Below are 23,606 nucleotides of genomic sequence, written 5' to 3' on the forward strand. Positions count from 1 at the left end.
GGGCACCACGGCCCCTGAGCCCTTAAATCAAACCACTTGAGCCCAGCTGAAGGCAGCCATTTCACCCCACGCCCGTCGCAAGGCCCGCAGCTGAGCCGGGAGCACGGGGACGCTGCTGGGGCGGTGGCAGAGGGGCTGTCCCCCGGCTCCCGGCACCGTCCCCCCTCAGCGGTGCGGGCGAGTGGCAGTGGGAGACGGACGGGGGGGGCTGAGCTGTGGTGGCACTTCGTGTGCTCCCACCCGTGGTGGGAGCTGTGGTGGCACTTCGTGTGCTCCCGTGTGCTCCGGCGCGGGAGCAGCTGGGCCGGGGAGGGGGACGCCGGCGGCCGGGTGGGGGGCGGAGGGTGCCCCGCCGCGCTCCAGTGCCGCTGTCTGACACGATTTCGCTGATGGCGATTTGGAACGGGTTCGCTGCTCTCGTCGGTCGGATTCGCTCCTTCCTCCCGGTTTTCCTCCCTCCTCCCCGCCGCGTTCCGCATGGATGGGCACGCAGATGGGACGTGGGGTGACATCTCGCCTTGGTCTTCACTGGCTCCGCTTCCAGCGGGGCTTCTGCAAGAGCAGCCCCTGAAATCCCACCCCAGCACACATCTCGCTCAGCCCGGGCTGGGGGTAGCCCCCGTGCCAGGAGCGTGCGCGGCGTGAGGCCGCTGCCCGTCCCCAGAGGTCACAGGCGCTGCCCCAAGGAGGTCAGCCTCATTAGCCCCATTTCACAGATGGAGAAACTGAGACCGGGAGCAACGCGGTGACTCTTTGGGGCATGCAGGGTCCGGCCCCGGCGAACTCGCCCCTCCCAAAAGGCGGTCACCGGCTCGTCCGGCGCGGCCCCGATTGCCGCTGCTGGGACAGTCGTGGTCGAATTGTGCTGGCGCGAGAGCAAAAATAGTCCCGGAGTGCTTCGGCGCAACCCAAAAGTATGAGGTTACATAAGCAGCACCACACCTGCCGTGAGCAACGCCAGACCCACGCACCCGCTCCCCGCCACCCTGTCCTTAACCCTTTGCGCACCGCAGCCGACGTCCGACACCGGCAGGTGCTGGTGTGGCCCGGGGAATGTCCTGGGTGGAAAGGAGATGCTGCAGGGCTGTAGGAGCGGGGATGGGACTCGGCCCTATGGTTTTTGGGGCCGCAGGGCTGGAGGTGGAGAGGTTACGCTGGAGCAGGACTCCCTTTTATCTTGACCGGGGCCTCATCCCGTGGACTTGGCTAGGTTTAAACTGGGGTCCTGGTCCTGGTCCCAGCAAATCCAGAATCAAGGTGGAGCCAGTTCACCAGTGGTGACAGCGGAGTCCTTGGCGGAACATTTGCTCCCGAGAGAGGAGCGGCCTCGCCTGCCCTTGCCCAGGGCTGTTTCGGATGCGGCAGCACTGGAAATCACTGAACCCGCCCTAAAAACCATTCCCGTGTCGCTCCGCTCGCAGCCGGTGGGTGCAGACACCGACCCTGGCATCGACCGGCGCCGCTCCCAGCGATGGGGAAGCAGCGGGGCCGGAGGGGCCGGAGCTGCCGTTGGTGCCTGGGTGCTGTCACAGCCAGGCTCGGTGCCGGGGAGCTGCACCCGCCTGGGCGATGCCAGGGAACGGGTCCAGTGGGGCTGGGTCCATTGCAGGTGGCACCCGCAGCCCTGGTAGCGGTGGTGTGGGGAGGGGACAGCCGCCGGGAACAGGGGAGAAGAGAAAGCTCTGCCACTCCACCACCATCCAGCCCTTCTCCTTCGCCTCCTCCCTGGCCCGGCCTCGCCGCCGGCTTGTTGTGGTCCGGGCCAAGACAGATGCTGGGGCGCTGCCAGCCCGTGGCTGCGTCGATGCGGCAACCGCCAGCGCGGTTCTGCAGCCGCGATCGGCCCGGTCGGCCCCTGGCTGGCCTGGAGGCGAGCAGGAATTCGGGATGACACCACCGCACCTTAATCACTGTTTGCTCTCGCTCGCGCCCCACCCAGCGAGAGGGGAACCTCTCCGCCCGCCCGGCTGGCATCACCCCGTCCCGCACCCGCAGCCCTGCACCCAGCCTCGGAGACCACCGAGCCCCCGTCGGGGCTGTGCCCGGCTGCCCCGTGCTCGCCGAGCCCCGGCACGGTCAGCTGGCAGAGCTGGCTCTGCGGTGGCTCTGACATGGGTGCTGCCAGCTCGCTTCGCCTCCCCGTGACTCGGTTTCCCGTCGGGAATGGCTGACCTGCCCGGCGGGGAGCAGGTCACGGGGTGAACCCGCTACCAGTGGCCGCGGTGTCGGTGCCCCCAGACCTCGTCCTCGGGTGCCGCTGTGGGGCCGTGCCCGGTGGCAGCCCCCAGCTCCAGGGCCAGGCGGGGGTTCTGTCCCCTGGTGCCAGGCTCTGGGCTGGCTGCGGGAAGCAGGGACGGGGTGGCTGCCGGGGAGCCGTGGGCACTTGGAACCACCGAGCCTTAACGTGGCCCCCACAGCTGCAGGGTTAATGCCACACAGACCCCCTCCATGGCACCAGTGCCACCCTTCCTGCCAAGACCACGGCTGAAGCGCTGCAGCAGCGCAGGACAAGGGTCCCTCCGCTGCGCCGGGTGGGGTCGGTGCCCTCGGACCGCAGGGACCAGACGTGGCTTTGCCACCTGTGCCAGCCCCCGGCAGCTGGCCGGATCCGGCACGGCGCTGGGCACGTGGCCCTGCCGGAGTGGCGTGAGTCACTGCCCCGCGGCGCTCGTTGTGCAAAGGCTGGCACGGGGCTGCGGTGTGGGGCTGTGGTGTGGGGCTGTGGAGTGGGGTCATGGTGTGGGGCTGTGGTATGGGGCTGTGGTGTGGGGCTGTGGAGTGGGGTCATGGTGTGGGGTGATGGTGTGGGTCCATGGCATGTGGGGCTGTGGTGTGGGGCCATGACGTGGGGCTGTGGCGTGGGGTCATGGCATGGGGCCGTGGTGTGGGGCCACGGTGTGGGGCTGTGGTGTGGGGCTGTGGTGTGGGGTGATGGTGTGGGTTCATGGCATGGGGCTGTGGTGTGGGGCTGCGGCGTATCGCCATGGCGTGGGGCTGTGGTGTGGGGTCAAGGTGTGGGGTTCTGGTGTGTGGCCGTGGTATGGGGCTGGAGCATGGGGTTGTGGTGTGGGGTCACGGTGTGGGGCTGTGGCGTGTGGCTGTGGCGTGGGGTCATGGTGTGTGGTCATGGTGTGGGGCTGTGCCATGGGGCCATGGTGTGGGGTCATGGCATGTGGTCACGGTGCAGGGCCGTGGCGTGGGGCAGTGGCGCAGGGTGGGTGCTGCCCGGGCACACGGGGCGGGTGGCGGGTGCAAAGCAGACCGCGGAGCAGGGGCAAGCCGGCAGCAGCGGGGTGTGCCACCAAGCCCCGCAGCCCGCGCGGCTCTCGCTGTCCCCAGCCGGGGCCGGGGGCTGCGTGGGGCCGGGGGGCCGCAGGGCCTGGTGTACCCGGGGCCCCCGCGCTGGCCTGACCCGCTCACGTAACGCCTGCCCGCCGCTTATGCAATAGCCGTGCCGCGCAGCCATGGGGCCAACTGCCGCCGCGGCAATTACCCGGCCCTTCGTCAGGGATAACGAGGTTAATTGGAACCGCGGCCGCCAGAGCTGCTGGCAGGCTGGGGAAGGGGCATTCGCTCTCACCCTGCCCCCCGAGGGGGGCCCCAAGCAGTCGGTGGGTGCTGAGCGTTCGTTAGGGGCTGAGGGGGGGGACATGGGGGGCTGGACCCCACTGGTCCCCGGCTGTGGGTGCCCCTGGGCTGGGACCAAGCATCCCCTCACTGCCTGGCTGGAGATGGGCATCCCCTGTCCCCATCCCCACCGCCGTCCCCGTCCCCATCGCTGTCCCCGTCCCCGCACGCCCGCGGCGCAGCGATGCTCGAAGTAGGTCAGTGGGCCGAGGTACCGGGCGACCACGGGCGGCCGCAGCATCCGCCCCAGGGGCTTCGCTCCGGGGAAGCTCGGCCTCTGCCGCCGGCCTCCCGAGCCGTCCGCCGAGCCCCAAGCCCTGCTGGGGTCCAGCGTCCCCGGGGAGGGGGGCAGGCGGCATCCCCCAAGGCCGAGCTGCAGAGCCCTGGCACAGCTCGCCACACAAATGATGCCCAAATAACAACAGCTTTTGAAGGAGGGGACACCCCCCGTCCCCCCTCCCTCCCCGCTGCTGCAGGGGGCTCAGCCCGGGGCCGTGGGGGTGCAGAGGGGCTCCCCGGGCTGCTCCCCCCGGCTCTCGCCCCCGGCTCGGGCACCGTCCCGCGCACCACGCGGCGCTGCCGAAATCTCCAGCGTGATAATTAGGAGATAAACAGGAGCGAGGAAAGGGGCAGATTTCATATTCCGCCCTGGTCCCCCCGAGACAGATAAAAGCGGAGCGGGGGGACGCGTGGGGCCTTTTTTTCCCCATTTGTTTCTGCTGAATCAAACATTTTTCCTCCTGCTCAGAAGATTTCCCTGCTCCCCCCGCCCCCCCCCCCCGCTCCCGCCTTAATGAGGTTTTGCTGTAAAAGTCTCCGAGACTCCGCCGTGGCCTTGAGTTAATCTCCAGGCACCTTCAAAGCCGGGTTGTTCCTGCCCACCCCCCCCAGTCCCACCCCCCTCGCCTCCATCTTTTTGAACTTCCCAACCACAAAATTGCCAAGTTTCATGTGATGCCGCTTCTCCCGCGCCCGGCGGCGAGCGAGGGGGGACCTGGGGCACACAGCGGGGGGGGGACACGGTCCCCAGGGCTGGGGCAGGGATGTGGCATGGGGACTCCCTGGGGCTGCCCCTCCAGGCAGAAAACCAGCCTGCCTTTGGGGAGGGGGCTCCAAACTGGGGTGAAAAGAGGATATTTTAGGATTTTTTTTCACCCCGAACTAGGATATTGTGGAAATATTGCAAAAAATACAGCGCTTGGCTCAGCCAAGGCAGTGGCCAGACCGCTCTTTGTCACCAACAGTGAGGGCTCTGGGGACTGGTGACACTGGGACAGCATCTGACTGGCTGGGTGCGGGGTGGTCCTCGAAGCACCCACCCATCTCTGGGGGTTCTGGGCACCCTCACCCTGCCCATTGCCTGCGTGGTCTCTCAGCCCTGACCACAGGGGTCCAAAACCCCTGGTAGGGGAGAAGCGGGACCCGCCAGCACCCGAATTGCTCGAGCACGGGGTGCTGCACCCCTGAGCCGTCGGCCGCTGCTCCGGTTCCTTTGCCCGCTGTGCCTGTACCTGGGCGTCCCGCTCCAGAGCCGATCTGGAGGCTTTAGCACCAGTTAATCCCAGCAATCCCTTAATTCCAGGGACCGAAATAGGAAAGATCAGTAGGTCAGTGGGAAAAGCTCTTGGCCAAAGTTAACACGTTAATGCGGAGAGAGAGCGAGAGAAAGAGCAGGGGAGAGGAAAGAGCCCGGGGATCCGCCCTGGCTTCTCCGCTGCCCGGGCTCGGGGCACCCCGCATCCCGCCGGGAAGCTGTTCCGGGGATGCCGACCAGCGACAGGCCGGGGACTCTTGGCCGCTCCCGCTCCGACGCGGTTCGGGGAGGGAAGGGAGGTTTTTCCTCTCTCACCCAAACAACCCAACCCCAGCGCTCGCGTCCCCGAGAAGATTTCGCTGCGGTTTAAATCCCGGCCTCCAGAGGCGAAAGGTTGCGTATTAGCACGCTGCACCGCTGAGCGTCTCTAATTGGGGCTTGGCAGGCTCCTGCCTCGGCCCCGTAAGCACCTTTTTGGCTGCTGCTCTGGAAAAAGCCGTGCCGGAGGACTTAGCTTTTAATACAGCCAAAGCCCAGGTGAGCCACCCACCGCTGCCCGCGTCGCCCGCCCGGTGCCGAACGGGCCGGTCCCAGCCCCGGCTGCGGGTCCCAGCCCTGGCCCCAGCCCCACGGGTCTTTGCCGGGTGGGCACAGGCAGGACCCCCCAGCCCCGCAGTGCCAGTCCCGGTGCAGCCCGCTGAGGACCAGCCCAGCGCCTTTCCCCGCGCCCCCGGCTGCCTTCCCGTGGGCCAGGTGCTTTGGGGCAATAATATCGCTACGGGAGCAGTTTCCTTAAACCCAGCTCTGTTACCGCAAGCAGCTTAGCACCAGAAACTCTCTTCCTCTCTGGGCTTTTAATACGATCCCGGCTTAGCCAAGCCCCGGGCTTAGCCACTGCCCCTGAAGTGCAAGTGAGGGGAGGAGAATTAAATAATATGAAAGCAGAAAACAAAGGGATCTGCTCGATTTCAGCGGCTGGAGGAGAGGGGTCGGGTGGCCCAGCCCTGCCCGGGCGAGCTGCTGGGGTTCCCTGCGGAGGGGGACACTCGGCCGGGTGACACAGGGTGCGGCCCCCCCGGGACGCCTCGTTTTTGTGGGTCAGTGGGTCAGGGATGCTCTGGTGCTTTCTGCCGTTGCTCCTGCTGCCGGGGAGCGGAGGGAGCCCGGCTCGGAGTCACGCACGTGCTTAAACGTGCCCTGAACACCTTGCTGTGCTTTTTGGGGGCAAATATTCCCATTTTCCAGAGTTTTCCCATCTTGGGCTCTGCTGGGACTGGCGAGCGGCTTCGGGGAACTCAGTGCCCTTTGCAGAGGCAGCATCACACCAAGGAACTCACCAAGAACCCACCCTTCCCACCCACCGCCCCGGTGCCCGGGCGCTTCCCAGCTGCCGGGCAGAGCCCACTCCCCGTGCCGTGCCCACTGGTTCTGGGTTCTGGCTGGCGGGGCTGGCTCCCATCGCCGGCACCGGCGCTCACCTTGGACTCCGCTCCCGGCACGGCCCGGCAGCCGGCGGGGTTGCTGGGGAGACGGGCTGGTTTATTCACCGTCAGGGCTGCGATAAGGAGTGTGAAAGGGGAGGCGAAGCACATGGTGTCCAATGTGCCTGACCCACTTTTCCACCGCCCGAGCATCGCTCGCCCTCGGCTATTGGGTTGCAGCGGTGGAGGCACAGGGAGCGTGGCCGTGCTGCTTGCCGGAGCCACCGTGCCACGAGGGTTTGGGGTGTCCTTGCTTCTGAACCCCGTTTTCTCTGGGCTGCATGGGAGTGGAGGAAAAGCATCCCTGGGCACCGTGGGTGCATCACGGCTGGATGCTGAGAGACCGCAACGGGGATGAAAACTCATGTCAAAGCTCGCTGCGGCGGACTCCTCGCGCCCGTCCTTGGCCGCGGTCCCCTCCACGGCGCGTCCCCCGCCGGCGCTGGCACAGTGGCCCAGATCTGCCATTCCGCATGGCTTCCCCGGCTCTCCCCGGGGCCGGGCGCCGGCAGGCAGGGCGCTCGCTCGGCGCCTCGCACGGCCGCCCGCTAATGCGACATGACTCTTCCATTAGAGACGAGATGCCGGCAAAGAGCTTTTCGGTGTAGGAATTAACTCCTTCTCCCACCCCGGAGCTCCCCGACCCGGAGCGTCAGCTCCGTCTCCGTCACTCGCGTGGCCTGGGGTCTGCGGGGTGGAGGGGTTCCGCCTGTCGTCACCCCCAGCCTGGTGATGGGCTCCCTGTGGGACCTGGCTAAGCCCTTGCATGTGCATCTCCCATCCTCCTGCTCTGAGGGTGCTCATCGCAGTGCTGGAAGGTGCCGGAGCGGGGCTCCATGAGCCCCCCGGGTGGCAGGAGGGGCCCCAGCCCAGCCAGCCCCAGCCCCAGCTGGAGCTTCAGCCGCTTCCCTTATCGATCTCCTCCCCTGCTGTTAATTAGCAGCTCCAATTTAGCCTGCTCAGAGCCACAGCTCCCTGCAAAGCGCCTGTCTCAGCTTTGGCCGTCCTCCCCGCAGGGCCCTGGGTCTGCTGGCGAGAGGACGGGACCCAAATGGGGAGCCCGGGGAGCTGGGGACAGTTTGGGGTGAGCGTCTCGGCCGGGGGTTGCTCCCCGAGCGGGGGGACCGGGGACGTGGTGGGGATCCATGGTGGGGGGCTGGCACGTGGCCCTCCCAAGGGCACGAATGTCCCAGCCCAGAGGTGTCAGCATCTCACACCCGATGTGACGCTGTGGTTTGGGGACGGCAGTGGTGGCTCTGCGGTGGCAGCCGGCTCTGGCAGCGGAGGAGCTGGGAGTCGGAACACAGCGCAGGATCCACCCTCCGGGACCACCCCCTGCCCCAAGGACAGAGCTGTCCCTCATGCCCCTGCTCCCCTGGAGCCGTTCAGGGGAGGTGACAGCAGTCCTCGGTCCCCTGCTCCAAGGACAGGCCCCAGCGTCCTTCCAGAGAGCGGAGGCAAAGCTGATCCTGCCTGGTGCTGGCCCCTGAGGTGCTGAGCCCAGGGGGGTCACCCATGCCCGGCCTCCTCCTGCGTCCCCGTTTGCCGGAGGAAACGATGGGTGAGGGCATCCCTTGGCCACCCCTCCAGCAGAGCGCTTGGGGCTGGGCTCTGTCCCTTGGTGGGGGTCAGGATCCCACCTGTGTCCTGTTCTTCTGCCAGGAGCGGCTGCTCGGCAGCCACCACAGCCCAGCACTAAGCCTACAGCACCAGGGCCGCATCCTGCTCCCTGCCAGGCTCCAGCCAGGCGGGTTCCCCTGAGCACAGCCGCAACTGGGGCCGCCATCGGCGCTTGCCCGAAAGCCAGGAGGACGGGCTCGGCTCCTGGAGAAAGATTTGGCCCTGGGAGGCGGCCATGAGTCCCTGCAAAATGCCCGGAGGGATGGCTCATCCCCAGGGGAAAGCGGGGAAACCGAGGCACAGAGCGAGGCACGGACGTGCACAATGCCGGGCCCTACCCAGGCAGGGACGGAGGCTCTGGGGCATCTCCTGAGCCAGGTGGGTGCTTGAGCCCCATCAGGCTGCGGCGTCCCTGTCCCTGCCGTGGGACCAGGGGGCTCTGCTGCCCAGCCAGCCCCCCAGCAGCCCCCCAAAGCTGCAGGGAAGGGGCAGGGAGCTGCTCGGGGAAGGTCTCCGGCCAAGGGGGCTGCAGGAGAGGGGGCTGTGCTGGAGCAGCGTGTCCTCGCCATCACCTCCCCCTTTGCTGCCATGTCACCGGATGGCTGTGGGGTCTGGGGACCTCGTGCCCATCTGGGCTGACTCGATTCGGCTCAGGATCCTGTGTAACCCCCCCAGCTCACCGTGGGGATGCACCAACGGAGAGCTGCCCTGGATCCCAGCCACCTGTGCCACCGCGTGTCCCTGGGAGAGGGTCTTCCAGCCTGGGGAGCAGCCCTGCAATGGCCAAGGAGCACAGGATGGGGGACGGCTGCTGTCCCCATCTCTCACGGTGGCCCCAGGACAGCTCAGCCTGGGGAGGGGGGGAACTCCAGGCCACCCACATGGTGCTTTGGGTCCCGGGGTGGGGGGCATCCGCCGAAGGCAGTTTGGGAGGTTGTGCTGGAGACCCCCAGCCCTGCACCCGGGGTCTCCCGTTCACCCCTGGGGCAGAGAGATGCCCAGAAGGACACGTCTGCTCCTGGGGCAGGGGCTGAGACACCCCCGGGTGATTTTTGTGGCACTCTTTGGCTGCAAATCAGGGTGTCACCACCCTTTTTCCACACTGGACGGCTCAGCGTTCGCAGCAGGGTGGGGATGCGGCGGCAGCGGAGGAAACCCTCCCCGAAACCCCATCACGGAGCCACCCATGAAATATTCAGGCCGTTCAGAGCGATTCCCGCCTCGTCGAAAGCGCCATGAATATTGCAGGTGAACATTAAAGTTTCACAGCTGCCACGCTCTGGTGAAGCCCCACGGACACTGGTCCCGCAGAAAGCCCCTCCGCCAGGACGTGTCCTGCCTTCGCTAGGCTCCAGCGACCCGTTTCCCTCTGGTTTATCCCCAAAACAGGTGGCGGTGATGAGCTGGGTCCCTGAAGCACTCCAAGAGCAAACTGACTCGGAGGTCCCCGCCGGGTCCTTGGGAAGGAGCAGCACAGCTCAAGGCAGAGCCGCAGGAGGGTGTGAGGCCCTGTGGAACCGAGGACAAGCAGACGTCGTGGCCACCCCTCCCCAAAGCTCGGCCGTGCTCCCTGCTGCCCCGATGGCAGCGCGGCCTCGCTCCTCCGCAGCCCTGAGCGACGTCTGTTCCGGGTGCGGGAAGAGGTTTGCAGCTCCCTGAGCATCTCAGAGGGTTTCATCCTCCATGTCATGAGCTTTCCAGGTCAGTCCCCACTAGAAGCGACCATTCCCTTCTCCTCCACCGGCTCTCATAACTCCGCTCTTCCCGTGTTTATATAACAGCGACGTCTCCCGCGGACCGGGGAGAGAATTGGCCGGGGAGAAATAATGAGGATAATTCAAGTCATTTGGGAAGATGAGGTTTGCGAGGTGCCCAGCGTCTTCCACCTTTTACATGTTGTCTCTAATCATCCGCAATCTCGGATGGCCATTGATGGAGCTCGTTGCTGTGGTGACGGATGAATAGCCCTGGGATTGTACCATGCCAAAAAAGTGCCGTCCTTCCATCAAAACAACAACAACAACAAAAATATCATTTTGTTCAGGAAATTAAGCAGTTTGCAACCAAATAGCAGTGTCTGAAAGGGCTCCCGCATCCGTTCTTTCCTCCCGGCTCCGGCGGCTGCGTTGGGTTTGTCAGGAACATGCCCAGAACCCCGGAGCGTCCTTTGTGTGCGCCGGACAAGGAGAAGGTGGTAATTGCAAGGGGGTTTCTAACCCACTGAGCCTATTAAAAGGATTTTATGCCCCCCCTACACCTCTCTTCTTCCCCAGAAGTGTGTCACGCAGGCAGGGAGCGCGGGGCATAACCACTAGGTTAATGTGTTAGCTGTGCAAGGCTGGACCAGGGCCGGGGCCGGGCGCGGGGGGAGAGGGAAGCGGCGATGGCCGGCGGCTGGGGCAGGGGCTCGGGGCTCGGGTTCTGCTCATCCCCTGGGGAAGGGGCGATGCTCAGCGGTGAGAGCCGTCACGGGGGTCCCGAGCTGCGGGAGGAGGGTGGCTGGCGGGGTGGGGGGCACAGGGCTCTCGCCGTTGTCAGCCTCTGTGGTTTTCCTTTTCGTTCCCTCCCAGGCACGTAGATGTTCTCCTTCTTCCCTCACCGCTCCGGAGGCGTCTCCTGGGGCTGCTGCTGGGGACGCTGGTCTCGAACTGTGCCTTCAGATAGCGGGTACACAGCCCTCGGGGACAAGGCTGGGACGGGGCTGATTTAGGGTCTGCTCAGCCAGGGACTGATCCTGGCTTTGGGTTTGCTGACCCTCCCGATGCTGGAAACCACACGCAAAGCCCCCGCCACACCGCAAAGCCCACGCTGCGGGGATTCTCCGTGCGTGATCCACTGCGCTGCGCCCTGGCACGTATTCTGAGCTGGGGGTCTGGTCCCTGCTGGCATCTTCGGTGCTCCCAGACGCTGCCCGCCAGCGGTGGGATGGAAATGGTGTCAATCTGAGCTGCGTGACCCCGACACTCATCCTGCCGGAGTGTAAGAACCGAAATATCTGTAGGGCAAGCGCCCAGCTGGCAGCTTGGAAGAGCCCTGGGTGCAGCAGGGTTGGACCCAGCCCCTGCATGCTGGGGCGGCAGGGGGGAGGAGGGAGAAGGAGGGATGGGCATATGGAGAGAAAACATTTTATGGAGGACCCTGAGGATGAGAAATGGGCAAAGCTCCCGCGGCTCCGGCTCCTCTTTGGGCGAGAGCCCCGGGCAGCGCTTTGCCAGCCGTCCTCAGAGCCCCGCACCCTCCCCGGGCTCGGCCAGAGCCAGATGGACGCACATCTTGGCTGCACAGCAAAAGGAGGCAGCGAAGCGGGCTGGGGAGATTAACTCCGCGGGGAAAACAAGCTCAGCAGACGCCGGCGAGCCGAGGACGCCTGCGCGGCTGCGCGTGTGTGCTTGCATGCACACGCGTGTGCTACGAGCGTCCGCGGGCACGCATGGGCGGACGCTCAGCGCCTGCGTGCATACGGTCGGCCGAGCCGGTGAGCCAGCGTCTGGCCTCGGAGGGGCGAGCAGGGTATTGGAAATGTGTCCTCATCCTTCAATTGCGCTGCTTTGAGAACAGTGCTAATTGGCTAGAAATCAATACTGTTTTGCTCCTGTTTCTCCCAGCCTGGCCCTCCCCGCACGCCTTGCTCCCTTTAGCGGAGTGACATTTAAGTGCGCTGCCACGGTCGTTAGATAACCCAGGGGGAGAGCTGCTGAGGAGGGGGCCGCGGCCGGGCAGCGGGCAGAGACGGAGGCAGCTCCGCTCTCCGCTGCGGCGGCTCAAGGGCAGCTGGAGACGATGCTCCGGCAGCGCATCCCGGTGCTGTGGGTGACCGCGGCGGTTCTGGGGACGAAGGGAGAACTGAGCAGGGACGGGACAAACCAAGGCTGCGTCAGCCGGCCGGGAGCTCCCTCCGGATTTGGCTCCGAAAATCGTGCCAGAGCATCAAGGGAAAATGCGTATTTATAGCCGCGTTCCTCAGCCTGCGCTGCTCGCTGCAGCCCCCACCGCCCTCGTGCCCCCGGCGAGGTGCCCCCCACTCCCGCCGTGCTGCCCCAGCCGCGGGGGTCTCGGAGCCCGCGAGGTCACACAGCTCCCGATCTCCTGACAACCCCCCTCGCAGAGCAGCCCCTGTGCTTCACCCCCCCCCACCAGGGCTGCAAGGGGCTCTGCCCCCCGAAGAGCCGCCCTGGCCCCCCTCCTGCTGGGCTCTGTGAGGATGAAGGGCCCGGGGAGCTGGACGCAGCGCTGGAGGAGGCACGGAGAGCGTGGGGGGGCTCGGAGCACCCCAGACTGGTGTTGGTGGTCCAAAAGCCCCTGGTCTGCCTTAGCCAAGTGACCCTCGCTAGCTTAATGACCCTTGTTAGCCAAGTGACCCTCGTTAGCCGGGTGACCCTCGTTAGCTCCAGTGCCAAAGGGACCCACTCTGGTCTGCAGGGCTGGCAGTAGGCGAGGGATGCCCGGGAGGGTGAAGGGTGCTTGGTTGGGGGGGGTCCACGGGTCCGGGGGGCTGTGTGGGTGCCCACCCTTCCGTGGGGGGCTGGTGCCACCTGGTGGCCACGGCCCGGGGTGGGGGGTCCTGCCGGTGGGAGCTCCCCAGCCCCTCCGCTGAGTTGATTTCCCACCCCGGCCAGCGCAAATAAATCAGATTTCACCCACGGGTGCCTGCGGGCAGCCAGAGCCAACGCCGAGAGCAGAGCTCGGCCTGCGCCTCGCCACAGCCCGAAGCCGAGCGGCAGCCCCGCTCCGACAGCTGCCTTCCGGCCCACGCATAGAGCTTTTCGCAGCCCCCCAGGCTGGGGAGATGGGGAGGGGGGGGAGGCACCCAAGCAGGGCTCGCTGGTGGTTTCCCGTGGGTTTTGCTCGTGGGTGTTTCTCAAGGTCCAGCGCGGGTGGGCAATGGGTGCTTTCTCCCGCAGTGATCCGACCCGGCACCCAGCGATCGCCAGCCCCGGGCCCGGAGGCGAATCAGCCCCATGACAAGCTGGGGCACGACAGCACCCGAGCAAAGCTTTGGTTAAAAACAAAAAACCCACTGTCCAGGGCCCGGAGCAGAGCAGCAGGAACGGTTTGCAGCTGGGAAGCCCTTCCAGCCGGAGACCCCCGGAGCATCCCAGCCTCCCGTTCCATTCGGGATGGCCAGGTTGGCCCCTGGGGTCAGCAGTGCCACCCCGGGTGTCTCGGGGCTGTGGGGCACCCGTTGGGGGGGAGGCTGGGAACGAGCCTGTGCTCGGGTCGATTCGTTCTGTGTGGCAGCAGAAACACATGAGGGGCACTGCCGCCCCCCAGCTACCCCCCTACAGATGGGGGACAGCCCCCCCACAGATGGGGGGGATACATGGCCACCCCAAGAGCTGGAGGTGGGTGTTCCCGGCCCCTCTCCTATAGCTGGGGCAGGGCCAGCTGTGTCCTGGTCCCTATAGCTGGGGGGGGACGAGTGCTGTCCACCCTCTCCTCCCAGGGACGTCCCCAGTCCTCTCCCCCCCAGCCGGGGTCCAGCCGCTGTCTCAGCCCCCGCAGCTGGGGAGGACGGTCCCAGCTCCCTCCCTGTAGACAAGGAATGTCCCAGCCTGTATAGGGGGGGCTCCCAGACCCCCTCTCTGTGGTGGGGTCTGGCTGTGTCCCATCCCTTACACCCACAGGGGGGTCTCAGCCCCCCAGCTGTGGCCAGGGCACACCTATAGCCCAGAGGAAGACAAATCCCTCCCCTATAGCCAGGGCACACCTACACCCCAGCCCCTATAGCCGGGGGGTCACAGCCCCCTCCCCTACAGCCGGGGCCCGCCTCCCCCCCCATCGCCAGGCCTCCCCGGCCGCCTGCGGGCGGCGGCCCCGTCCCGTCCCCCCGTCCCGGGCCCTCCCCGGGGGAGGGCGCTCGGGGGCCGCGGTCCCGCCGGCAGCGCCCGCCATGTTTCCCGGCAGCCCGCCCTGCCCGCCGCCCGCCTGAGCCTCCCGCCGGCCGGCCCGGCCCGGCCCGGCCTGGCCCGGGGGCCGCCCGCCTCCGCCGCCGGTGAGTGGGGCCCGGCGCGGCCCAGAGGCCCGGCCCGGCCCGGCCCGCCCGCCGCCGCGCAGGCCGCAAAGCCTCGGCCTCGATTTCCACCGCGGGCGGGGAGAGGGGCGCGGGGCCCGGGCGCGGCGGGGGGGGGGGGGGGGGTGAGGCGCGGGGAGACATCGCCCCCCGGGGCGGGGCTGGGGCGGCGGGGCCGGGGGGTGCCGGGGGGGGGTCCCCGGCCTGGCCGCGCTCGGGGCGCGGGGGCAGGGCGGCGGCAGAAGGAGCGGTTCGCTTTCTCGTTTCAGCGGGTTTGGCCGCGGGGCTCTGGGTCGCGACAGGGCGGCTGGCGAAGGCCGCTGCCCAGGGAGAGCCGGGCTCGGCCGGAGTCGCAGCCGTCGTCACCTTCTCTCTCCAGGGACGCCCGGAATCAGAAGCAACTCCTGAAAATTCGCCCCAGTGGTTACCGTCCGGCTGCCTCCGCGGGGATCCAGCCCGCCGGGCCCGGCGTGGAGCGGCTCCCTTGGCTGCTGGAGCCGAAGGAGAGGCCGGTGGGGGCCGGGAAGGACTCCTGGTCTGGTGATGGGAACGCGGGTCTGAGCTCCGCGAGGGCAGAGCGGAGATTCGTATCACCCAGCTGAGGACAAGGAGGAAGAAACCAGAGCTGATCCGCTTCCATCCCACTGGAGTGCTCCTGGGAGGGTAAGTATTTCATGTTCCCGTTGTTTTATTCCCTCGGTGGAATTTTATAGGAACGTGAAAGAACGCGGCAGAGTTAGCTGTGAGGTGGTGGGTACGCTGTGTGTCCCACAAAGGGGATCGCTGCCGGGGGCTCTGGTAGCAACGCCGCGTCTTTGGGCCTGAGCTGGAGCCACCTGCACGGCCGCGGTCCCGCGAATGTCCTCTCCGCTTGTCTTCCGTCGAAGACGGCGGCACGGTTTGGCCGTGTGAATGCTACACAGCGTGTGGCTGGAAGGGGGCAGTTCCTGGGTTTGGAGGTAACTGCGTGCAATCCAGAGAGAAATTATTAAGATTAATTTTTAAAGTAGGTTTCACTCGGTCCGCTGTTTCCCCTGAGAAGGTGTTCCAGAATTACATCCTACTGCTGGAAAGAAAGGTGATTCTCATTTCCAGCCTAACTATGCTAATGTTCCCCTTATCCACCAGCAGGTCGGGAAATGCATGACTGTCAGAACTGAGAGTCAGCGGGTTCTTTTTGCATCCTTTACATCATCTTCCTAAGAACTAAAAAAGTAAAACCGGCTTGAAATGAAAACAAACGCGGCTGAGCGCGAAATGTGGCTGATGGGGCTGGCCGCTGGAGTGGCGTTCTTTGTTTCGGTGGCTGCAGGAGTCATCAGTCACGCTGCGATGGCACGTCCTGTTACCGTTGGAGAGCGTTCAGGTCTTGCGTGCGTGTCTGTCACCGGGAGTTCAGGGTCCCTCGTGGTGCCAGGCGTGCCGGGAGCCGGCTCCTGTCGGCGTTCCAGCCTGGCTCTGGGCAGCCTCCTGGCAGCGGAGCTCCGGGTGGCTCAAGGCCCCGGCGCCTGGATCCTGTGGCTGTTTACGAGCCCTGGGTGTCCCTTGCTCAGGGTGCTCGGCTCGCGTTGTTGTGCACGTGCAGGAACCGGACTCTCTCGGGATCCTTTGTGCTCCTTCCTGATCAGCTGCGGCGTGCAGTGAACGAGCGCTCCGGCCCTAACAGCTGTCTCGTTTTTATTCCTGTTCGTAGCCTAGGGCCTCGGAGGAGAGAGGATGGCTCAGGAGACAAACCAAACCCAGGTGCCCCTGTTGTGTACCACAGGCTGTGGATTTTACGGCAGCCCCCGGACCAACGGGATGTGCTCCGTTTGCTATAAGGAGTTTCTACAGAGACAGCAGAGCAGTGACCGGATAAGTCCCCCAGGTAGAGGATTTTGTCTGAGAAATAAATTTTAAATGCAAATTGTGTTTAAGCAGCCAGGACAGAGAATGGTGCTGGTACTGGCCGCCAGCAGATTTACTCCCTCCTGGGAAACTCGTGTCTTTCCCTTTTCGTGTAGACTCGAGCCTCTAACTCAAAGACCCGAGCCTTTGAGCGCTGCTGTTCCCTGCAGGGGGGTCAGTTGGCTCCTTCCCAGTCCCAGCTGTTGGTGAAGCCCCATCCCAGTCAGCACCTTCCAGTAAACTGTAAAACTTCACTTGCGCTGACAGTGGCCCGAATTTCCAGCTGTTACCTGCTCCCTGAGTTACGTGCTGACTGCTGGGAACCACGACCGATCCCTCAAGTGGAATTTAATTTGGAAACAATTTGGCTTTTTAGGTTTGCATAATTTTCTCCTCCTCACAGGGCTGACAACCAAAAGCAATGCAATGAAAGGTTTGTTTCTTGCAGCTGAACAGAGCTGACATGCCACCGAGCTGGGAGGCAGTCAGGGGCACAGAAGGGGTGCTCGTTCCATCCTTAGCAGGATTTTCTTTTGCTGGGAGTTTGTACAGATGCTGCACTGTACTTTGCAATACCGGTGAGAAACGCCTTCTGGAGATCTTTCACAGTTTTGTTCCCGAGTGTAAAAGTGGCTTTCCTTGAATTACCCACCCAAAATATATATTGGGAGCACAGCTCTTCCTGACAAAGGGTTTTTCTAAAGACCCTGGCTTAGATCCTTGGCTGACACAAACCCACATGTTTCTACCGAAGCCAGTTCCTTGCAGCAGATGAGGAGCTGGTTCTTACGCTTTGGAGAAGTTGCAGAGTAACGTTGAGTTCAAGGTATGTTGGTAACTGCAGCACTGTCGTTTATCCTGGTGGGAGAATGTTTATGTTGATGCGGAGTTTGCTTTGCAATGTTGACGAAAAGAAGGGGAATCAAAGAATGATGGGTGACTGAAGTCAGATTTTACCAGATGTTAAAAAACCACACGGTAATGGAAGGCATTTGGCACGTAACTCCTGTGAAGAAACCCTTGTCCCTCAAAAGGGAGCTTGCAGATCACGAGGAGCTGAGCAGATCTCTGTGAAGGAGCCTGCAGTCCACAGGAAGATGAGCAGCTAATTTCAGAGAGGTGTTATAATCCTGATGCAAGGAGTCATCCCTGATGACATAGCTGCACTGGTCCTGGTGCAGTCCAGCCAGCCCTGAGGTGTGGTCCTCGCAGAGACCTATGCACAGATTTATGTTCCTGCTCATGGCAGGGGGGTTGGAACCAGGTGATCTTTAAGGTCCCTTCCAACCCAAACCATTCTATGGTTCCATGATTTGGAGGGGAGAGTGCAAGAACAGGGGATGTGGGAGTGATCCCAACCGCCCTCCCAGCTCCTGCTAGGGAGCAGGAGGTTAAAGCCTGCTGAAAGCGCTCATCCCGCTTTCTCCTTTCTGTCAAGCACCCAAGGTACCTGCTGACATTTTTAAGAGTTTACCAAGACTGTGATCTTGTCTCGTAGCGCCCAGTGGTCCCAACAGCAGCCCCATGGCTTCGGATTCGATTGCAGGGCAGCATGCGGAGGGAGACTCCACGCCTGAGGATGTGAAAGCCAGGTAGGGGCATGGAGGGAGATCTACAGCCATGTGAAAAACCAGCCCTGGGACACAAGGGAGAGGCTCTTGTCCTGCGTATGTTTGTTGTGACCCTGGTTTGTCTGGAACTTTGAGATGTCCCTGATGATAGCTGATGTGTGGAGTCAGGTATCAGAGGGTCAGCAGTAAATTAAAACCTGTAGTAAACTAAGTGGCATCTTGGTTCTCTCAGAGCCAGCACAGCTTGTCTGTCACCAGCTCCGTTAGACTGTTGGCTTTCAACTCGGTGAAAACACCTGGTGATGATCCAGTCTAGAAGCTGTGAAAACAGGACTGGGACCTCGGTCACGTTTGAAAGGAAGGGAGATACTGCTGCATTGAGCTCTACCATTGCGTTGCAGTCCTGACTCATAGCTCTGTTTCCCTGTCCCTGGGCTGGTTTGGATGGGCTGTTGCCTTGGCTTTGTGATATAATTGAGTGGAAAAGGAAATTGAGATCATCACAGATTCATTCCATTTGTGTCTGTAAAGAACTCTGATCCCAAATCTCAAGGGGAGTTGGCCTGCTGTACTCCTGAGCTACCTCCGAGTATAATGAAATTAACTTCATGGGCTGAAGATCTCTCCCACATAACTGTTCATCAAAAGGAAATACTTGTGTTTTCTCCATGGTTGGTTTGTTTGTTTGTTTGTTGCAAATGCTCCCAGTGCTCAGACTCCCGTGACCCATCAGATGACGGCCATGAGCATATCCAGAGAAGAAAACAGCGGTGAGACAGAAGAACTCATCAAGACAGAAGAAGCCTCATCAGCATCTTCCTCATCAGGTAGATGGTTTGGCCTTTGCACGAGTCTGAATGACGCTGATCTCGCAAGTCGGTGTGAGCAGCAAGTACAATACTGGCCAGTAACTCCAGGGGACGGTTGTTACCTCCCGGCAGGAAAGGTACACCTAGCAAGAGAGCTAAGGAGAAAACAGTTTGTTTCTGAAACAGGGAGGAGAGAGAATGCTGTGCCTCAGGGCAGGCCGACAGAGATTGTTCTGTGGGCTGAGGGCTGAGTAGCTGCCAGCCCTCGACTCGCTGGCAGGAGGATAATCTTCCATGACGCCTATCCTAGTGAATGGCAGAAAGCCCGGAGCGTCCCACAGCCTGCTGCACGGCTGTTGTTGGCGGCAGTTCCCTGCCGTCTCTCGAGGGGGGAGAGGAGACGGATCCAGTGTAGTCTTGGGAGAGAGGAGCAGTGTTTGTGGCCGTGCCCAGGGGCAGCTGCTGGCCTGGCTGGTGTCATCCCGTGATGGGAGGCATACCCGCCCCTCGGAGGGGAGCGTGAACGCTGTCGCTTGGTTTGCAAAGTGGAGGTGACAGAGGAGCACGGTTGTCGTTGCCCAGCGGGGTACGTCCTCCAGGTGATGAGTTACAGGGTGAGCTGTTGTGTTGCAGCCAAGCCGTAACCAAGTGACGCTGCGTTGGAGATACCCTCCTTTCTTTCAACTGACAGGCTGCTTGCATTCAAAGCTAAAAAAACCCCAAGAGCTGCTGGTTGCTAAAGAACCAGGCCTTAGTCGCTGCGCGTGAGTGTGCATTTTGGATTTGGCAATCCCTGGCCGGCAAGCCCAGGAGACAATTTACAACAGGCAGGTGAGAGACCATTTGGTGGAAGAGAGCCTTGGAAGAGCCTGCCTCTTGCTTCTGATTGTGGGGTTTTCAGAAGGTTGTTTAGGGTCAGATCCACAAAGCTATCTCTGCCTCTGACTGTTTGTCTCCTTAACCTGGTTTTCAGAGTGGTGTGCGCTGCAGGTGTGTAGCTGCTAGCAGTTGGAGCTCCTCCCTCCTGTTGGCTTCTCTAACCTGCTTAGGTACCGTAGGAAATCCTGCTAAGCACCAGTGACCTTTAACAATCTGGCTTTCAGAGCTCAGTTTTCCTTTTGGTAGATTAGAGACAGTGATGAGTATCTGTGTAAAGCATTCTGAGACCTACATACAAGGAACACTTACATAAGAGTCAGCGAAAATAATTAGTAGTACTTACAAGGGGTTAACTTTTATTTTTTCTCCCTGCAAAGATTAACTCCAGGCTCAGCTGTGCAGTTGAGTTACTGTACATCAGCTAAGCTGCAGTGACTATCCGGATGACGGTTAACCTATGGCAAGCACCAGGTAGTTCTGCTCGGTGTTACCTCGTCTCAGGAGGAGCTGAACGGCATCACGTTACCGTACGTGTGCCTTAGCTAAACTGTAATATTTCCTTGGTGTTTCTGAGCCTTGGATTTAAGGAATTTGAAACAGAGAAGACATGATGCTGCGGGAGATGTAGATCTCTGTGGAACAAGGCAAATCTCCCAGTCTGGGGTATGTCAGCCAGGACAACGTGCACACAGAGGTGTCTGGCACAGACCTAGCATCAGTAGGGCCTCAAGCGGCTTCTCTAATAAAATGAATGTGTGGCTTGGTTTATCAAGAAGGGTAGCAAAACTCTTGCCTCTGCTTCAGGTACCGTGCTTGAAATATCCCAGAACACAGCTGAGAGCAAGACAGCTTCAGAAAAGCCGAAACAGAAGAAGAATCGCTGCTTCACTTGCCGGAAGAAGATAGGGCTAACTGGTAAGACCCTGGCTGTGGGGGAAACTTGCCTGTGGCCTAGCTAGTCTGGTTTCATGGCCCTGCGAACAGATGTCCTGGGTGCAGAGGGTCAGCGTGGGTCAGTGGTTGGAGGTACCCCTCCAAGAAGTGCTTTACATCCGTGAGATGTGGTGCTGCAGGGGAGGTGGGAGGGGAGCTCCGCCCTGTGAACAGCGCTGTCCGAGGCGGCAGCCTGGGGAATCTGCCGCTCGCTGTCGGGCTCCCTGCCAGCGCTTGGATTCTGGAACTGGATGGAGCACTGCCTCTTGGGTTATTTCTGCCACTTGGCAAAAGCTGCTTGTAGAAGCAAGGGCAGTGCTTGCTGTGGATCTAATTCTGCTCCTGTTCAGGTCAGCGGTAAAGCTTCCATCATAGTGACATGAACGGAGTTGGACCCAAACTGAAACTCCCACTCCAAGACTCATCCCGTTTGTGAATGCTACTTGACTTCTGCTGTTTGCTTCCCGAGAGCAGGATGGCTCTTGGTGTTCAGCCTGTAAAGCTGAAGAGAGAGAGGTGCTGAGATAGTGTCAGGTGACTGGTATTGATGGGAAAACTGGCCCTGGAAAGGCAATTCACGAAGCAGTTAACTTGGCTGTGGTTTGTTAAGAAAAACATCGTTCCCCTGAATTGACTCTGCCATTTAGTTGTTTCCCTGGAAAAAGTTAAACTCTAGAGCCGTGCAGGTCTCGCTATTCTAGTGGAGCGCTCGCCTCTTGAGCCTCCTCAGTGCGTTCAGCAGCCGGGACTGCACACACACTTGTGTTTTTATCGACGCAAGCTGCTTTGGCCGAGTCTGGCCTGGGAGGTTTGCCCAGCGCCTGGCACTGTGGAGCCCGAGCTTGCCTGGATATTTGAGGGCCCTGTCATAGGATAAATGTGGGTTTATAGGCCTGGGGCTGCGCGGGGTACTCTGTGCATAGCCTGCAGACCTGCAGGGAGGGTTGTTTTCCTGGATGAGTGTTTCCCTGAGAGCTTCAAACTGTGAGAAGTTGCCTCTCCTGTAGGAATCAACTTGCAGAGAACTCCTGTGAATTCAGGGCATTTAGGATAAAATGAGTTTTCTCAAACAGGAGTAAACTGGCACCTCGTAGCAAGGTGTTTGTGGTCTTTACAGCCTGTAGTTGGAAAGATGTGAAAGGCAAGAGCGTGAGTCACTGTCAGTGGGACGCTGTTCTGCAGCAAACCCCCTCCCTGCTCCGTGCCTCAGTTTCCCAGTGTGCTGTGATAACGGTGGCACTTCTGAACAGCATTATCTCCAACGGAAGTGACTAAATTATCAATTGTGAAGCCTAAATAGTTTGAAAATGATCCTAACGAGGTGAAGGTTTTGCTGCTTGCTGGCTTACTGCTGGTCAGTCCAGGTGCTGCTGCGTGATGCCTGGGGAGCCATGCTGGCTCGGAGCGCTGGGCTCTAGCTCAGGCTGCCTGCTCGCTGCCTGGGGAGCCTGGTCTGGATTAGCAATCTGGCACTCTGCGGTCCCTAGCATGTCCCTTGTCCCCGGGGAACGCGGAGAGCAGCTGCTCTGGGAGCGTTTCCCACTGCTGTGACAGCTGGGGCCGGCCAGAGCGCGCGTGCACTCATGGGAGCAGCTAAGCCAGAGGAAAGCCAAGAGCCAGCCGCGGTCTTCCTCCACACTAAGACTCCCTTTTGCCTGTCGGGGACAGTGGTCCCCTCCTTCATCCGACCCTCCTTCTGCATTCGTGGAGCTTCCTGGCCCAGCAGGAAAGAGTGGAGGCCCTGCTGCCTTCCCGTCCGGCTGGACGGGGGCTAACGCGGCCTTGTCTCTCTGCTCTTCTTCCCTTCAGGCTTCGACTGCCGCTGCGGGAACCTGTTCTGTGCCATCCACCGGTACTCCGACATGCACGCCTGCCCCTACGACTACAAGGCAGAAGCTGCCGAGAAGATCCGCAAGGAGAACCCCATCGTTGTTGCTGAGAAGATCCAGAAGTTGTGAAGGGGGCTGAGCAGCTCGAACTGCAACCAGGTGGCCTGGTGCTCCTCCCCTTCCTCCCAGCCTTCCTCCTCTTCCTCCCAGCCCCATCGGTGATGCGATGGTGATCTCCAGCAGCACACACGAACCAGCACCCGGACGTGGGGACTCCTCACACCTCTTTGGCAGACAGTTGATGTTCCTTCTCTCCCTTCCTGCCTGTCCGACAGCCACAGCTCAGCTGCTCCATCCTCAGCCAGCTTCCCAAGGGAGCAGGGACCGTCCTGCCCCACCACCCCCATGCTGAGACCTTTGGACTTTTTTTACGCCGGGGCGGATCGCGCGGCGCGGGCAGCAGGGCTCGGCCGGGCAGCCCTTCCCTTCAGGCGGCAGCTCCGAGTCCTGTGAACTGCCCGGGACTTGCAACTGGAGCCTGTGAGCTGCCACTGGACTTTGTTCCCTCTGCCCTTCCGTCTCTTTGTGGTGGGCGTAAAACCAGGAGCTGGGGAATCCCAGCAGCAAGGTTGCCCTCTGCTCCCCGAGAGGTGTTCGGTCTCGGATGCAGAAAAGAGGATTCTGTAGTTTTAACGCCCCAAATACCCCTCCTGTCCCTTTGAGACGCTGTTGTTGACGCACCGCGATAGTTACGCAGCAGAGCACTGGCACAGTAAAGTTATTTTGTGGCTTGAAGCGACGTAGACGTGCTCCGGCCGCAGGTCAGGACCTTTAGGACAGCACCGCTCGCTGCCACGGGCGGGGAGCCGGCCTGCCGGGCTTGTGGCATCCAGGACGTGGCTGGGCTGTGGGGCTCCCGTGCTTCACCGTCCCCCAAGTAACTGCCGGCTGCTTCCTGAGCGAGGTTTGTGGTAACACAGCAGCGCTTGCGCCTCTCCTCTGCTCCTTGCCTTCTGCCTTACACGGTTCTTTCTCATCAGGGTTGCGCATGGAGCTCAGATCTCCAAATCTCCGCTTCCATTCCTGTCCCTGCACGCAGACAGGCAGCGGGGATCCTTTCCATGTGGGCCTGGCTGCTGCTCGGTGAGAGCCTTGCTCCCCTCTGAGCACGTTGGCTCGGGCAGCCCGCCCAACCGCCCTGCTCTCCCACCTCGCTGCGTCCCCAGGAGACACTCCAAAAGCCGGACAGAGGGGTCTGGGACACAGGGAAAGGCACATGGAGGGCTGCAGGGCATGTGGGATGTCACGAGGAGGGTCCTGGGGTGCCCAGGATCGCAGGCGGTGGCTTTCGGAAAAGTCCAGGGAGAGCTCTGGGCCCACGCTAAGACTCTTAGAGGTCTTGGGGGTGCTGGAAGACTCGAGGAGG

General features: G+C 62.2%; 1 protein-coding gene across 1 annotated transcript; it reads left to right on the forward strand.

Moving 5' to 3' along the window:
* The first annotated feature begins 14,181 nt into the window (after positions 1 to 14,181).
* Positions 14,182 to 22,975, forward strand: LOC104328315 (AN1-type zinc finger protein 5-like). The gene is made up of 7 exons (XM_075444118.1): positions 14,182 to 14,254; positions 14,652 to 14,935; positions 15,966 to 16,139; positions 17,658 to 17,751; positions 18,439 to 18,557; positions 20,223 to 20,333; positions 22,161 to 22,975. Exons 3-7 carry the CDS (start codon positions 15,989 to 15,991, stop codon positions 22,307 to 22,309), a joined length of 624 nt encoding a protein of 207 aa, XP_075300233.1. The 5' UTR covers positions 14,182 to 14,254; positions 14,652 to 14,935; positions 15,966 to 15,988; the 3' UTR covers positions 22,310 to 22,975.
* Positions 22,976 to 23,606: the final 631 nt, after the last annotated feature.

This window comes from Opisthocomus hoazin, chromosome 27 (genome assembly GCF_030867145.1).
Source record: "Opisthocomus hoazin isolate bOpiHoa1 chromosome 27, bOpiHoa1.hap1, whole genome shotgun sequence".
NCBI classification, from domain to species: Eukaryota; Metazoa; Chordata; class Aves; order Opisthocomiformes; family Opisthocomidae; genus Opisthocomus; species Opisthocomus hoazin.

Excerpts from the sequence above, each read along its gene's own strand:
- LOC104328315 (XM_075444118.1), top strand. The coding sequence starts at position 15,989 with ATGGCTCAGGAGACAAACCAAACCCAGGTGCCCCTGTTGTGTACCACA. Across the intron at positions 17,752-18,438 it reads CCTGAGGATGTGAAAGCCAG|TGCTCAGACTCCCGTGACCC; the intron begins GTAGGGGCATGG and ends AAATGCTCCCAG. Across the intron at positions 18,558-20,222 it reads ATCAGCATCTTCCTCATCAG|GTACCGTGCTTGAAATATCC; the intron begins GTAGATGGTTTG and ends CCTCTGCTTCAG.